The following is a 17,058-nucleotide window of genomic DNA, read 5'->3' as shown; positions in this document are numbered from 1 at the left end:
GTTGGTCAACATGTGCAAGGTTACTAATTCTGCTTTTTCTAACATGGTGTTATCAAGTGTATCCACCATGCACAAATTTCTCTAAAATGAACAGAAGTATCATTCTCTCCTACCCACAGCTCCCCTCTACAGCAAAAAAAGATGTAGTTGTTGAAAGAATCATACATCACCTTTACATATAAATTACACACTTGAGGCTGAGTGTTAACTCTTCTCCCAATGTCTCTAGCAAGACATGAAAATTTCATGTTTACAGTGACTGATATTAGCATCTTGAAAAAGAACAAAGACATTCATAAAATTGGCTTTTTCCAAGTGCTAATCTGTCAAACTTTTTTTTCTCTTGTGACGAGGATATTTATGATTTACTCTTCTAACAACTTTCAGTTATGCCATACATATTATTAACTACGGTCACCATGCTGTACATTACACCCCCAAGACTTATTTTATAACTAGAAGTTTGCTCTTTTGACCCCCTTCACCCACCCCCACTTAAGGTTTTTTATTGAAGTATAGTTGATGCACCATATTATACAAGTTACAGGTGTATAATATAGTGAGTCACAAGTTTTAAAGGTTATACTCCATTTATAGTTATTATAAAATATTGGCAATATTGCCTGGGTTGTACAATATATCCTGGTAGCTTATTTTATACATAAGTTTTTACCTCTTAATCTCCCACCCCTATTATGCCCCTTCTCTCTTCCCTCTCCCCACTGTAACCACTAGTTTGTTCTCTATATCTGTAAGTCTGCTTCTTTTTTGTTATGTTCACTAGTTTGTTGTTGTATTTTTTAGATTCCACATGTAAATGATATCATACAGTATTCATCTTTCTTTGTCTGACTTAGTTCACTTAGTATAATACCCTCCAAGTCCATCCATCTTGCTACAAATAGCAAAATTTTCATTCTTTTTTATGGCTAAGTAATATTCCATTGTAGATATGTATGTACCACATCTTCTTTATCCACTCATCTGTTGATGGACACTTAAGTTACTTCCATATCTTGGTAATTATAAATAATGCTGCTATGAACGTTGGGGTGCATGTATCTTTTTGAATTAGTGGGGTTTTTTTTCAGGTATATATCCAGGAGTGGCATTGCTGGGTGATATGGTAGCTCTATTTTTAGTTTTTTGAGAAACGTCTATACTGGTTGTACCAATTTACATTCCCACAAAGAGTGCAAGAGGGTTCCCTTTTCTCCACATCCTTGCCAACATTTATTTGTATTCTTTTTGATGATAGCCATTCTGACAGGTGTGAGGTGATATCTCATTGTGCTTTTGATTTGCATTTCCTTGGTGATTACTGACCTTGAGCATCATCTTTTTATGTGCCTGTTGGCCATCTGCATTTCCTCTTTGGAAAAATGTCTATTCAAGTCTTCTGCCCATTTTTAAAATTGGGTTGTTCGTTTTTATGGTGTTGCGTTGTATGAGTTATTTATATATGTTGGATATTAACCCTTTATCAGTCATATAATTTGCAAATATTTTCTCCTGTTCAGTAGGTCGTTTTTTCATTTTGTCAATGGTTTCCTTTGCTATGCAAAAGCTTTTAAGTTTAATTAGGTCCCATTTGTTTATTTTTGCTTTTATTTCCTTTGCTTTAGGAGACAGATCCAAAAAAAAATTGCTGTAATTTATGTCAAAGAGCGTTCTGCCTATGTTTTCCTCTAAGAGCTTTATGGTTTCTGGTCTTAAGTTTAGGTCCTTAATCCAATTAAAAAAATTTTTGTATATGGTGTTAGAGAATGTTCTAATTTCATTCTTTTACATGTAGCTGTCCAGTTTTCCCAGCACCACTTATTGAAGAGGCTGTCTTTTCTCCATTGTATATTCTTGCCTCCTTTGTCGTAGATTGACCATAAGTGTGTGGGTTTGTTTCTGAGCTCTCTATTCTGTTCCGTCGATCTTTGTGTCTGTTTTTGTGCCAGTATCATACTGTTTTGATTACTGTAGCTTTGTAGTATAGTCTGAAGTCAGAGAGTGTGATTCCTCCAGCTCTGTTCTTCTTTCTCAAGATTGTTCTGCTTATTTGGGGTCTTTTGTGTTTCCATAAAAATTTTAAAATTTGTTCTAGTTCTGTGAAAAATGCCATTGGTATTTTGATAGGGATTGGAAGTGAAGAAGTAAAAACGGTTATTGTTTGCAGATGACATGATACTATACATAAAAAATCCTAAAGATGCCACCAAAAAACTACTAGAGCTCATCAATGAATTCAGTAATGTTTCAGGGTACAAAATTTATATACAGAAATCTATCGCATTTCTGTACAGTAACAACAAACTATCAGAAAGAGAAATTAAGGGAAAAATCCCATTTACCATCACACCAAAAAGAATAAAATACAAAGGAATAAACCTATCTAAGGAGGCAAAAGGCCCATACTCAGAAAATGATAAGACACTGATGAAAGAAATTGAAGATATAACACAGATGGAAAGATATACTATTTTCTTAGATTAGAAGAATTAATATGATTACAATGACAGTACTACCTACAATTGTAGATTGTAGGCAATCTACAATTCAATGTAATCCCTATCAGAATACCACTCAAGCTTCTTGGAGAAAGTTGTAGTCCCATATTTTACTTTTACAGATGCTAAGCTACCCGAAAATACTAAGAAAACCAGTTTCATATGTTCTACTTAACATACATTGTGTGAAGTATAGGAATGGTATAGCCATTTGTGGAAAACCACGAGATCTTCTTTGGGTAATTACCATGAAGCTGTAAATTACTCTATAGTATGTCTCTCTCTGTTGGTTTGTATTTGTTTATAAGTAAAGGCTTAGAAATCAGGTAGCTTTAATCAATTCCCATAAGAGTAAAAGTTTGAGCAAGTAATATCCAGACATAAAAAAAATAGATTGAAGGGAAGTGATGATTTCATAAATATATTCTATTTTGTTGGTAGGGAGAATTATTTTTGAAATAAATAGCTAAGGACAGAGGCAACAAGAGTAACAGGTAACAACTTGTGCATTGCTTAGTTTATACCATGCTGTGCTGACCGTACTTTATGCATTTTACCTAACTGAATCCTTAAGACACAGCCCTACACATATTTTACTTAGTCTTTAAGACATAGCCCTACGACATAGGTAATATTGTTGCCTCCATTTTACAGATTAGGAAACTGAGATCTGGGGAGATGAAATAATTTGCCCCAGGCGACCCTCAGAGTCTAGACTAGACCTCAGGTAGTGTGGCTCTAAAATCCCCACTCTTAATCACTCTGCTGCAGTGCACTTTATAGCTGAACTAGTTAGTGTCCTGCATGTAGTTACAAACATAGGTTTTAAAAATTTGTCTGCTTTTTTTTAAGGACCAATATTTGGCGGTACAGTTGTTAAATATTTTTTTTCCCCTAAATATATCTCTAAAGAAAAGAATATCTCCACAAGAATAATTTTGATTTTTTTAATGCACTAAAAGAACATCCCAGAAACAGAACAGGTATTGACTTATTAACGATGAAGCACTATATAAAGAAGCCCCCTCCCCACTTAGTAAATAGGAATATAGTGTAAATAGATGTGAAAGGAGGTGAACACTTTAGGATTAAATGCAAACCCTAAAGTTGTATACAACATTCATATATGGCTTATTATCTCATAGCAATAGTATTTTCATAATGACGTATTTGACATTCATATTTATTGGTAAGATGCTTTTGACTCAAAAGTTAAACAAAAATACAGAAGAGGTAGTTTAGCAAATGCAAGGTGAGAAAAAGGCTTTACCTTTGTATTTTTCCTCAAAAATCTGCAGCCATTCCTTTTTGTTCTAATTTTCTTCTGGATCATCCAGAAAGATAGTGATGCTTTTGGAAGAAGCCGATTCAAAACCCTCTAAGAACTGATTCCCCCAAGTGGACAGTGATGTTTTTGAAACAACTGCTCTGAAAGTCACCTGGGAAGTCTGCACAGTGTTCCTCTCTGTCTTGGATAAGAAAGAAATTCTGGTTCAAAGGAGTCCTGTTAAGATCTGACCAGCAGTTGTAGGAATTATGTTTCTCCTCCAGTTCTACGCATGGTCTCATAAGATGGTAATTTCTACACTGACCTAAGAATATTGATAGATGCTCTGTCATTGCAAGTCAGGAACTGCTTTAAATGGAAACTATACATATTGAAGTTTGCAATTAAAAGTTTGAAAAATTCTCTAGTTGACCTGTGAAACTGCATGATGAGTACTACAAGTGACTGCATGTAATTCCTCATGTTTTCAGTTGTGTTTCATAAAGTCTTCACATCTTAGACTCAAAGGGAGTTTTGGCTTCTGACTGCCAGAGGCCTCAAGCTTTAGCTGGGGTCAGGAGTAGGGAAGGTCTATTGATATTCAAATTCTCTGACAGGGGTCATTTGACCCTATGTACAAACTAGCTTATCCTATCCTTACAATGAGAAATAAGCCCACAAAGAAAAGAAAAGTTAAGTTTCAAGGGGCAGAAAAACATTCATCAATTCGCAAAACTAGAACAGTCATTTACCAGACAATGGTTAGGAACCACTAGAAACAAAGTGACATAATATTAATCAGGTATGACTTGTTGCACAGAAGAAAGCATAAATACAGTAAATAAGAGGTTTATATGTAGCCCCAGCAGAGTATGTACACATCCAAGCTGCTGTGAAACTGAACGGGAATTCCTGCAGCGGAACCCCAGCTAAAAGCAGTCTCCGTGCACAAGAGTTGGAAGGTAACAGATGTTGGGAACCACGTGTGGTAACACTAAGCAGATATCCACATACCTTGATCCTTGAAAATGCAATATGAGAAATGTCACAAGCGAAATAGCACTTTGCCTGCCAAGCGCTGTCTTTCCATAAATATGCACAAGTCAATTCTCCAGTGGGGGGTCTGCAACCTCACACCTTCTGCCCCTCTGTGGGACCAGGGGTGGCTCTCTCTGGGGGCACAGCGAGCTGAGTCACATGCTGTACACTTACTCCTGCTGCCACTGCTGCAGGTCGCAAGCTCCCGCCTTCACAGTCTCCAGATGCAAATCAAAGCATAAATAACACAGAGACCACGCTCGTGGCTCCTCCGCTCACAACGTGACTGGGAACAGGTACTGGTCCGAGCAGCGCAAATGCAACCCACCAGTGTCCGGGAGTGGAGAGTAGCTTTGTGCACTTTTGCAAAAACAACCCCCAACCAAGAAAAAAAAACCAAACAAACAACAAAAAAAAAAACACCACCCTGTGTCTTTTATTTTACTGGTTAGCTCTGTCTGTAGCTAGGAAGACGCTGTGTTGCTCCTGGGCTCTTTCTATCAGCTTCTTCTTCTTCTTGTTCTTTCTCTCCTTTGCCTTTGGCGCTCTCTTCCCTACAACAGGGGGAAGAGAAAGAAATGAAGACATGTCAGAAAAGGCTCTTTCTCTAGGAAAGAAAACACAAAACATTAAGAGTTTTATACAAAGCCCATCTGGAAAACATCACCTATGGAAAAAGCAGCCTCAAAGAGAAAATTGTTCACATTAATTTTGACGGAATAATAATAATTTACTAAATTGGATATGCTGTCTCAAACAGAGACTGATCTTCCTGTTACAGGGAACTGGCATATTTAAAAACCTCCCAGCGGCCTGATCAGTCTTGCAAATATCATTCTGCCACAAAAATTCCATTTATCCCCTCCTCCTTTTAACAAGGCTACCCTTTACTAGACATCTTTACATCTTTCTACTGCTCCATATGTCAGTGGGTCAAAAGAAAATAAGCATCTATCTACAGTAAATATACCAGAAGTTTCAAACGCCCCTCTCCCTGCCCCCACGGGAGAAGAAAACGTCTAGCTTTTAACATTATTCCCTCAGTGTTCTCCAAAGGCCAATAAATGAAATGACATATGTGGAGTACTTTATTTTCTATAAAAATTCATGAGGACATCATTTTTATGTGGCTTATGGCTTCTTATACAAACCTCCTAGGCAAGTTGGTCTTATTGAGAGCAAGAAAAATGCTTGCTTATTTCTGAAGAGCTGATAGGTGTGTGTTTTACTACCAGAAAATCACACCCTGTTATCCTATTTCCCTCTTTGCCTTAGCCACTAGGAAGCACAGACCACAGCTAAATAGTTGAGGTTTTCCTCCATCAGGAGTTTTGGGATGCAGTTTTCCCTTTGCCTCTGCTGTATTTTACTTTTTCCATCTTGTGGTATGGTTTCCAGTCTTTATAAGGTCTCAGCATTTCTTTGCAAGTATGTCTACGTAGGACTGTGAGAAAAAAGAATAAGGAATATAGGCATTTGCTTTAGGTCCTTTGGGTTCTAAGCATATAGGAATCATGGAATTTTTAGAACAGAAAAGAGCTTGAAAGTTCATCTGCATTAGAAGTTTGGTGCTATACACCTTCAGGACAGGAAGGTTCTTCCTCACAGACTAGAAAGAATCCTCCCGTCAGCTCTTCTTCCTCCTCTACCTGTCCCTACTTCCAATTTATCATGTAGTTCCACAAAACTTAAGCTTTCTCTTCCTGTGAGGTATAGCTATTAGACACCACAGTCATCAGTACCACAAATAGAACATTCCGTTCTAATCCATGCTCTCCATCCTTCCCACACGTAAGAAACTCAATATTCCCAAGATCCTTTCATTACAGGGATATAGCTGGTCAGCTTTTCAATCCAGGCAATGGAGAAGTGGCTGATATAAGACATGGAAAAGAAATAGACCACAGGTTAGGAAGACAGATTTGAGCCACAGGAAACCAGAGTCACAGGAGATTAAAGGATGCCATGAGATTTTTAAGTAAGGGAGATGGTTCTCATTTCTGCTCTTTCTGATCGGAAAGGGTCTGTCTTGTTTGAAGATGGAAAAGTCTTACTCGTAAGACCCTAGATTCAATAAGTAAAACTTTGCTGAGTTCAACTTTTTATCACAAGAACAAAGATAAAAAAGAATAACTTATTTTTAATAGGATACCACAGTAAAATAATAAGAATATAAGCATGCCTCATATTAAATTATGAAGGTCCTTGAAGTTAACGTCTGGTTCTCATTAAGTTCTGGCATTATGTTATAAGGGCATTTTGCCAACTTAAAACGTAGTTAATCCTACCCAATGGAACTTTAGTCCAAGGCATCGTTAGTCAAAGAAACTGTAAAGTTACAACTATTTAGTAACACTGTTTCTAATGATGAGACACACCTAATAAGGACAGAGAGATGAAATACTTAACATAAAATAGCATATTTAAAAAGAAGTTTCACTTATAAAGTTTTATGAGGAAGGTTTTCTTAGTTCTATATTTTCTCTCAAAAACAACCAAAAAATCCTTAGTTAAAAAAAAATCATTGCTGACTACCATGTAAAAATTCAGTTTGTGTTTCATTTATTTAAAGGCTGGAGTTTCTTTTAGAAACAAAATAAAATTAAATGAAAAAATAATGCAAACATTCCTAGATTTTAAAATGTGTTTTGTTAAGATAAAAATATACTGAATATAATTTAGAGAAAACCTTTCCCAATCACCATTTCAATTCTTTGTATAAATTATGTAGTTGAATGTTAGATGTGTACTCCTTCACTAACAGCAAATCTATGCTGTGACTGCAAACTCTCATTTTCAAAGAAGGTTAATTTCATGTCATTTACCTATTATCAATATATTATTCTGATGTAATTGTCAATATCAAGTAGTTTTTGTGTTTGCTAGCTGATAGAACATTGTGTAATAGAAGTTCCTCAATATTTGCATAAAGTAGTCAATACTGGGACAAAAAATTCAGAAATGCTTCTGAAAACTTATTTTATAGATTATATGGTTATCCCATTGGCGATAAGTTTTATAGTACTGGTTCCAACTAGAGATGTTTTGGGAGACCTTATTACAACCCTAAAATTTTTCCTCAGATGCCTCTTTTAAATGACATCTCTGTGCTATTTGTTCACTGCTTGGTTTTGTTTTTGGTCAGCCACGTGTCACGTAGGATATATTTGCAAATACCAAAGGCTTAAGACGATTAGCCAAGACTTGACCATGGATAGTTCTAAATTACCTGAAAATATTTTGTGGTCCATAGTAGGTTGTTTGGACTTTAAGCCAACTCAAAGTAGTAAAATATTAAAACATAACCTAACATAGAATATGAAAAGGGTCTTGCACACATTTTCTTCTGAACTCTACTAAGATTTTCAAATATAAGGAATTGGTAATATTAAGGCTAACAGAAATATATATCCCTATTCTTATCTATATATTTGAAAATAAGTTATATTGGACCTACAAGTGTGCTAATTTGTTTCCACTTAACTTCTTTACATCTGTGACTATGAACTTAGACTCAGAGAATGACTTGTGTAGTTTCAGATTGTTCCACATTATCAAGTACATTCACCCTGAGCATTTAAGGGCAAATATGATGCCAGTCACCCAAAGAGTGATTCAACCCATGGACTTAACTTTCTTACTTCTCAGTTCCCAAGAGAAGACTCGGCAAATATACTGCCCAGGATGAGCAGAAAAGGTTTGAGTTTTATGAGGAGATTGTCAGCCTTCAGCTATGTCCAACTCCAATGAAAAATTCTTCATATCATTGTCCTGAGTACTTGAAGAATGCAGTGGCCTTAAATTACTATTGGGGGAATCTCTTCAAGATCAGGCAGAATCTGATCTACAGAGCAAATCTTTACAGCACTGTTATATGAATGCAAGAAGATGACTGGCCCAGATATAACAGTTTTTAAGGAAAACAATGTGGTTTAATAGAGAAAGGTCCTCTCTAAGAGGAAGGAAACCTGGCAGGTAGGCAGTCTTGTAACTGAGATGTCTGGTAATACATTGTGGTTGTGACTCTCAGTTTCTACATTTATAGGATGAAGATGCTACAATTATCTTTCACTAGAAAGTCATGAGGCATCGTGTGAAAAAGTTGCGTTCCTAGGATGAAAAGGTATGTAAACCATCACTAGCGAGACAAGGTTATTATCAAAATGAACAAAGTTAGAAAGATGCTATCAAAGCCACACTCTAACCAACATAATGACACTGACTTGCACACATGTGGAAATGGTCCAACAGAATAACCTATCAACTCTTCTACATGAAAAGGTGAACAGTCCCTTATGGAAATACTTGTAACATCCAGCCGTAGATTGCTACTCTTAGAATCAGGAATAGGACAGATTATTTTGAACCAAGATATCAGGCAGACTTATAAATTACATGAAGCTGTGAAAATACTGACTCCACTGCCAGTCAGACATGAATTTCATTCTTTCATAAGCTCCCCAATTCTAGGAAGGTCTTCAAATGATTTTTCCTCTCACTAGATTTAGGTAAGAGTCTTTTTATCATCGGAGCAATGGTTATTGTACGTACATCAGTAAGGTACAAAGGCTGTCTAGGGTTTGTATTATGATTACTAAGTGCTTTGAGAAAGACTTCCTAATGGTAAATACAATGAAAGAAAATTGAAGAATAAACTCAGTAGCTGTGACTGTGGAAAAAGATAAAAGCTTCTCTCTCTATATATATACACAAACACATACACACACAACTGAGCAAAGTAAGCTACATCATGCAAATGTAATTAACTATAGTTACCATTGTTACAGCCACAACTATGATGACAAGGCTAATCACCTGAAACGAGTACCAATTTTTACTAAATTTTAATGGTAAGTCTGTGATGCTGACTTGAAACCTGGGCTTCACTGTATTTATGAAATTCACCATGGAGACTTGGGAATCACCTCCAGTCATCCTTCAAAGCAGCTAAAACTGAGGACAAGAAGTCTGTAACTACTAACTCGATGAATCTTGTCATACTTCAGAGGATGTGCTGGAGGTGAAACATAAGGTTGCTTCCACATCTAAAGCCACAAGGACTGAGATATAGACAATAAATAGTAACTGGGTTATTTCTTTTTCTCGTATGAGCAACTTTAGTTTGCCCAAGAAGGAGTAGCAATAGAGATTTATTTATTTAAGAGTGATTGATAATTCTCTGGAAAAATGCCAGCTGATTCCTAAAATACTTTAAAAGCTCAAAAAAGAGACAAAAGACCTAAATACAATTCATAAAGGAAATAAAATAGCTAATAAATATATTTAAAGAATCAAATCTCATAATTAAAACCTCCAACTAAGATGAGTTGCCACTGCAAAGATTCTTAAAAGTAAAAATATGTAAAAAGCTAGTGAGAAAACGGTAAGACAGCATCAGGATGCATTATGAGAATATAAAATTGATACAGTCTTTTTGAAAAGCCATCTGGCAATGTATACAAAAGCATTAAAAATATTCCTAACTTTTGACTCAGATTTAGGAATCTATCCTAGGAACATAACCTAAAGTTGAACAGAGATTTCTGCATAGAGATGTTTACTATAATTCTGGAACAATTGCAAATTACCTAAATGTCCAACTACAATTTTTTATGACCTCTTTTTATGATTACAGAAATCATAAAGTTTCTTTTCAGCTATGAATTGAAGTATTTTGTACTTTAAGGCCATGACAGTTAAATTTATTCCCAAGAGTACTACTATGACTTGTCCCTAAAACTTGTCATAAATGGGTATAAGGAAAAGCCTGTAATTCAAAAGCATTCCTACTGTGGTGGTAAGCAGGTTCCTTAGTGGAGGGATCAATCACAATTGCATCTAACACATGAAAGTTTAAGAACTACTAACCTAAATATTTTAGACATTAAGAATGGATGTTGGCTCACAAAGCTTCTTGTATCTAGAAAGGTGTCCAATTAGGCAAATATGATGAGCATGACTGGGATCTACCCCTCTATATTCTACATCGTCCAAGATAAAAATCTTTCCACTGTTCATAATGGTTCAGAACAACATATTGATGGTTATTTATTTACATCAGCTGGAGAGTCAGAGACAGTGAGCTAGAACGAGTAAAGCCAGTGAACCTATTTGGCTCCTTTACAGTACAGAGTTCCTTAATTGGCATTTTAAGTAACATCTATCTGGTTTTTCAAAAATACACTCTACTAAAAACATTTCACAGAGAGAGACCGTTGTCTTTTTAAAGGACTGGTAAATTGTTCAATAGTTGTTTGATGACTGTGATCAAATTTTCTTTGAGAAAAAAATAATCTAGAGACAAACCAATAAATGTCATAGTGTTGAAAAATAACAAGCCATCTACTAAGGAAACTTTACTGGACATCTTGAATTTCAAGTCATAACTTGAAACTTCCAAGTGGTCACTTAGTCATTTCATCTTTATTAAAAAAAAAAGAGCATGTGCTTTCAAAAATCTATACACAATCTGGAGATAGCTTACCAGTTGGCTTGTTCATCTTACAAGGCTATTGGTGGAGAGTGACAACTGACAAAATGGGCTTCTCTAAACATACAAACATGAAAGTCATTCAGAATTCAGAATACTTACTACTTATGCAGATTTATACTAATTTGTAAGCTGTGATTCAATAAGCCGATTCTGACTGTGTGTTACTGTTCTTTTATCTGTAAAATTTTACCATATTTTTTGTTGCAAAAAGAAGAGTACAAAATGGCTTCCTTTCTCTCCGAGGCCTCTACTCAAAGACATTTTAGTAGGCATGAGGTCTCTTGCCTATTTTGCTGAAAGGAAGTCCCATTTGGTTTAAAAAATCTTGTTGCATTGTTCAACTTGATGAAAATGGAAGAGAAAAGCTAATCCTGAGGATGACCTGAACCTTTATGAATTAAGTGTATCACCACTAAGATTTCTTGCACATGGTGTTTCAAAATTTCCTCATTGTATAGCTCTGGAGAAAATTACTGTTCTTCAGGTCTAAGATACAACTTCTATTACCAAGCCCTTACCAACCCATTTGAAGCAGTAGAGACTACAGAAAAGTAACCTAAATAATATCTAGGTTTGTTCCACACAACATTGATCGCTCTAGTTGATTTGTTTAACTTAAGTTCTTAGAAATCTGGTACCTCAAACAGGAAAGAAAAAAAAAATCAGTTTAGACAAGATTCCATGAAGTTTAAGATAGGTGAGAATAAACAAAAAGAGGTGGTTTCACAAATGTCTCGAGTTCTTTTCATGACTACTTTAGGTTCACCGTCAAGGACAAAGAGTTTCAGAGTAGTGAAAACTAAAATCATCCTGTCGAAAATTTCATTTGTGTGAAAAAAATAAATATATAACTCTACCACAAGGGGGCAATAATTCACTTTTACTGTAAGAGTATCTCTGGTTAAAAATATATATACAGGGGAGCTTTTAGGTTCTAACTTCTTAAATACTTTCTTTTAACCCCAAGTGAAGGTCGCCTTTTTTTCTTTTTAGCCAATGGTAAGCTCTGTGGTGGACTAAGAATAGGTAGCAAGATCCAAATGCTGCACGAGGAAAAATGTAATTACATCTCTATTAAAAAGATGTTTGAAGGTAAAGGAGGCTAAGAGAAAAGAAAATAAAGATGAAATCTGCTATTTAAACAGTGATTTAGGGGAAAAAAGCATTATTCACAAACCCAGGTTCCCATTTTCTTACGGGGAAAGTTAACATAAACTACCTGCAAAGAACAGGTCCTTTGCTCTTAGGTCTCTTATCTATAAGAATAGAGTTGTAGGGCTGCCCTGGTGGCGCAGTGGTTGAGAGTCCGCCTACCGATGCAGGGGACACGGGTTCGTGCCCCGGTCCGGGAAGATCCCACGTGCCGCGGAGCGGCTGGGCCCGTGAGCCATGGCCGCTGAGCCTGTGCTCCGCAACGGGAGAGGCCACAACAGTGAGAGGCCCACACACCGCAGAAGGAAAAAAAAAAAAAAAAAAGAATAGAGTTGTAGATCTAAGAATGATCGTCATTATCTTCTGGTGCAGGGAGTGCACAGAGATTTAATATCAAGTACAAAAGCTGATTGTTAGGTGGTGACTCCTGAGCAAGGCTTCTGATCACGTTGGCTTCCCAGCCTCAGGCAGTGGACCATGTTGGAGAGGGTGGAGAGACAGCAAGTATACCCGACATTACTACCCTCTAGTCCAACTCTGCTAAATGCTTTAGAAATAAAGCAAGCCAGGCACAGAGAAATCCGAGTGACCTATCCAAGTTCCTACAGCTAATTAGCAGCAGAGCTGGACTTGCAGCCAGGTCTCAATATTTCTCTCTTATATAATTTTACAGCTTTAAAAGTCCCTGGGGCTTCCCTGGTGGCGCAGTGGTTGAGAGTCCACCTACCGATGCAGGGGACACGGGTTCGTGCCCCGGTCCGGGAAGATCCCACATGCCACGGAGCGGCTGGGCCCGTAAGCCATGGCCGCTGAGCCTGTGCTCCGCAACGGGAAAGGCCACAACAGTGAGAGGCCCGCGTATGGCAAAAGAAAAAAAAACAAAACCAAAAAGAAACAAAAATAAAAGTCCCTGGATAAGAACACAGCAATAGAGTTATTTTTCAAGAAAGACAGAAGAGCATTAGAAGACGGCTAATATTACTTTGACAGAGTTCTATGAGAAAAACCCATGGCCTCATCATAACTGAAAACCCATTATTAACTGTTAATACGGCATACATGACAACTTATCTGTAACTTAGAGACTTTCTGTAAATATACACTGCATTGATTCATTGCTTATTCTTCTACTTACCTTTTATCAAGATGCAATCTATAAAATTTCTTGGTGGGGTAAGTGGATTGGTGGGCAGTCCTGCTATGGACCATGCACTGTAAGTGCTTCAGACACATTCTCATGTAATTGAACATCATCAAAAAATTTAAGCATTCAAACCGTTCTGCTAGAATGTCATGCAGCTATGCACCCTGAATGTACTCAAAATAAATAAAATTTGCAGAAAACAATCAGGCTCATTTGCCACTCTTAAATTAAGTCAGAAAAAAAATCAGGTTTTGCAGAGAAAATGATACTGATTTCATTTGATTAGGAGTGATGGGATAACCAGAGAAGAATTCCAAGTTGCTCCAAAGCTGACTTCATACTATAATGGAAGGTACCTTTTAAGATAACTCCATTTGAATAAGATGATTTAATCCCTTCATCTTGGGCTTCAATCGATAACCATTAACTAAATGAAAAAAAAAAAAAAAGTCCAAGAAATGAAATGTAGGACTATCATCATACAGCAAGCATTTATTTAATTTGGATTCAACACAATTTGGAACTTGAAGACATACTTACAAGCAATAAGAACGTAAATAATGGTTTCTACATGGTAGCTACGTCAGAGCGTCGGTTATCAGTCCAGCCTATGGCTTACCTAAGTGGCAGGCCTTACATGAGGACAGTCAACACAGGGTGACATGAGGGGATACATGTTCCAGCCTCCATAACTGCATCCCCTCCTCTGTGCCCCTGTAGCACTTTGAACCTCCCTAACTAAAAAATTTACCACCCTTTATTGCAATTTTATGTGTGCTTATATTTCATGGCTACTAGTTTGTGAATAATTACAAATAGCTGCAATGTAATGCCAATATGTGCCACAGAGTACTGGTTAGAGGCTTCCTAAAAATTAAGTTACAGATATTCACTCAAATTTATCTCAATTAATATGGTGAGCTAGAGCAAAGATGTCTGGGCTAGATCTGAACGCTGAATGTGGTCAGGAACCAAAACCATAGGGTCTTTGTCATCCATCATCAAGCGAACTCTCTTGTTCTTCCTGGACTCTACATGGCTTCTGCTCTCAACTCCAGCTTACGCATGGTTTATGAAGGCAGCCCTGGCCCTGAATAAACCCATGACCTTCCAGCTTACCTCCCTCTTATAACGGCCTCAATCTCTTTTGCCTTAATTGCATATTCCCAAGAGAAGAACTCAACATGCCTTACTCCCCCTCAGTTAAACTACAGAGTCATGGATGCCTGGCCGGTCCATGGATAGGTCACTCCCAGGTCTAGCCTGGAGGGGTGGGTGAGTCACATGACACTGGACTAGGCAGGCATCCAGGATACATGGTTAAGAACATGGGTTTGGGGGTCAGACAGTCATAGATTCAAAGCAGAGCTCTGCCTCTCAGAAGCTAGTGATCTTGGATCAGTTACTTTTTCTAAGGCTTAGTTTTCTTATTTCTGAACGAATAATATCAATGGTACCCACCTCAGCATTGCTGTAAAGGATAAAGAAAATGTGTGTCAAGTTTCAGATACTATACCTGGCACGTACATGCTAAATCAATTCTAGCACCAGATGAGGTGCCTCGTGTGTATTATTTCTAATCCTTATGACAGCCCGCAAGGTAAGCATTATTTTCACTTTGCCGATGAGGAAATAGGTTTAGAGAAGTTAAGTAAACAGCTCAGGATCACATAGCTCGGCAGTGATTCAAACCAACATCTGGCAGATTCTAAAACCTGTACTCTTTCCACTATACTCTTTGGATCCCTTGTGCCCAGCAAAACTTCTTTGATCTCATAATCATTTAAATGGCTGCTGAACAAACAAATTAATCAGTAAATACTAGGCTGGAGGCATCAAGATCCCCACCCAGTCCCCCAGCACATCAGGGTGCTCTTGGGCCATATTAGCTCCCCATTGGGACTGGCCTACAACCTCTGTTTCTCATATTAATTATTCCTTGGGTTAAAGGCGTTCAAAGCCTCAGTTTCCTGGGGTCAAGCAACACATTTAGCGCAACTCAGTGTCAACAGTGCGCCCGTGGTAAAACTCAAGGGAAGATGACACGGGATGTTTCTTTTTCAGCTGAGAGTTGGAAGAAGTTTAGACCTGTGGTTCCAAAAGCTCGTTTATGGGCCAGAGATAGTATAATCCTCCAGGGAGTTTTCTTTCTTTTTTTAAATATAGGTTTCCTAGCCATACACTGACTCCTGAATGAAACCTTCAGGAGGGAAAATCCAGAATTTTTTTGCTAAGCTTCAGACATGATTCAGTGCAAAGTTAAGATACATGCAAGTCGAGAGCATAACGCTATGCTGAAAAGGGTGTGGGCAGGAGAGAGAAAGGACTTTGGAACAGGATAAAGAAAGGAGTGCCAGGCATCCCTTCAAAATGAATGGCTTCCTCCTTCCCGACTGAGCTGACAGGTAGCTTCCGAACTGTGCAACGAAGCAAGCCTCTTTGTGCCCGGACTCCCTTCCCTAGGTTCTCTTTGTGGTGATGCCCCGAGAAAGCAGCAGAGATCAAGCTGCCTGTGTTGAGAGGAATGTACACATGAAGAAAGGGTCCCTTATCTTTTTGTTCAAGCTAAGTCACTCATGTTGTAGGTCACTCATGTTACAGCAGATTCATTTCTCCTGTGGTTATATTCCACAAACTTGCTTTACTCTAAAGAATCTCTCAATTCACTCAACAGATTCTGGTTTGAAAGACAATCTACTTGGTTTGCAGAAATTCTAAGGAGTTGGACAGAAAAAAAAGAAAACAAGACTATGGTTGAAAACAATTAAAATTATCATCAAATTTGGAGCTTCTGCCTTTTACTAGGATACAGATCTGGCACTTCAAAAATTGGAAAAACAAACAAAAAAGGACCCCTTAGACCAGGTGACGCAAATACCAGAGGTATTAAAATGTTATTGGTTGGGCTTCCCTGGTGGCGCAGTGGTTGAGAGTCCGCCTGCCGATGCAGGGGATGCGGGTTCGTGCCCCGGTCCGGGAAGATCCCACATGCCACGGAGAGGCTGGGCCCATGAGCCATGGCCGCTGAGCCTGCGCGTCCGGAGCCTGTTGCTCCGCAACGGGAGAGGCCACAACAGCGAGAGGCCCGCGTACCGCAAAATAAATAAATAAATAAAATAAAATGTTATTGGTTGTATCCCAGAAAGAAGGAAGCATATTACAAGTCTTTTTCCTTCTTTCAGAAAGATGCTAACTATGAGTTTCCTCCATGTTATTAAATCATCATCATCTTCATGCTGCTGCTGTTAGCTGTGAGCCAGGCACTAAGTGTTTTACATATGTCAACTCATTTCATACTAAAAATATTCCTATGAAATAGATACTCTCTTCGGTACCACTTTGCAGAAGAAGAACCAGCAGATCAGAGAGGTAAGGTGACCTAAGATGGCACAGCCAGTAAGTGGTAGAGTTTGGATTTGAACGCAGTCTCGTCCCAAAGCTTACACTCTTATCCATTATGCTATAC

General features: G+C 37.8%; 1 protein-coding gene across 1 annotated transcript in view; it reads right to left on the bottom strand.

The window, feature by feature from the left end:
* Positions 1–5,134: 5,134 nt before the first annotated feature.
* The window catches only part of RSPO2 (R-spondin 2), an 85,450-nt gene continuing 73,526 nt past the window's right edge, over positions 5,135–17,058 (bottom strand). Inside the window, exon 4 of the mRNA XM_079901911.1 lies at positions 5,135–5,357. Coding sequence (XP_079758037.1) covers positions 5,245–5,357 — 113 coding nt within the window. The 3' untranslated portion in view covers positions 5,135–5,244. The remainder of the gene's footprint in view (positions 5,358–17,058) is intronic.

The sequence above is a fragment of the Stenella coeruleoalba genome (assembly GCF_951394435.1).
Source record: "Stenella coeruleoalba genome assembly, chromosome: 17".
NCBI lineage: Eukaryota > Metazoa > Chordata > Mammalia > Artiodactyla > Delphinidae > Stenella > Stenella coeruleoalba.
The sequence above is the reverse complement of the archived record's forward strand: the minus strand, read 5'-3'. Positions and strand labels throughout refer to the sequence as shown.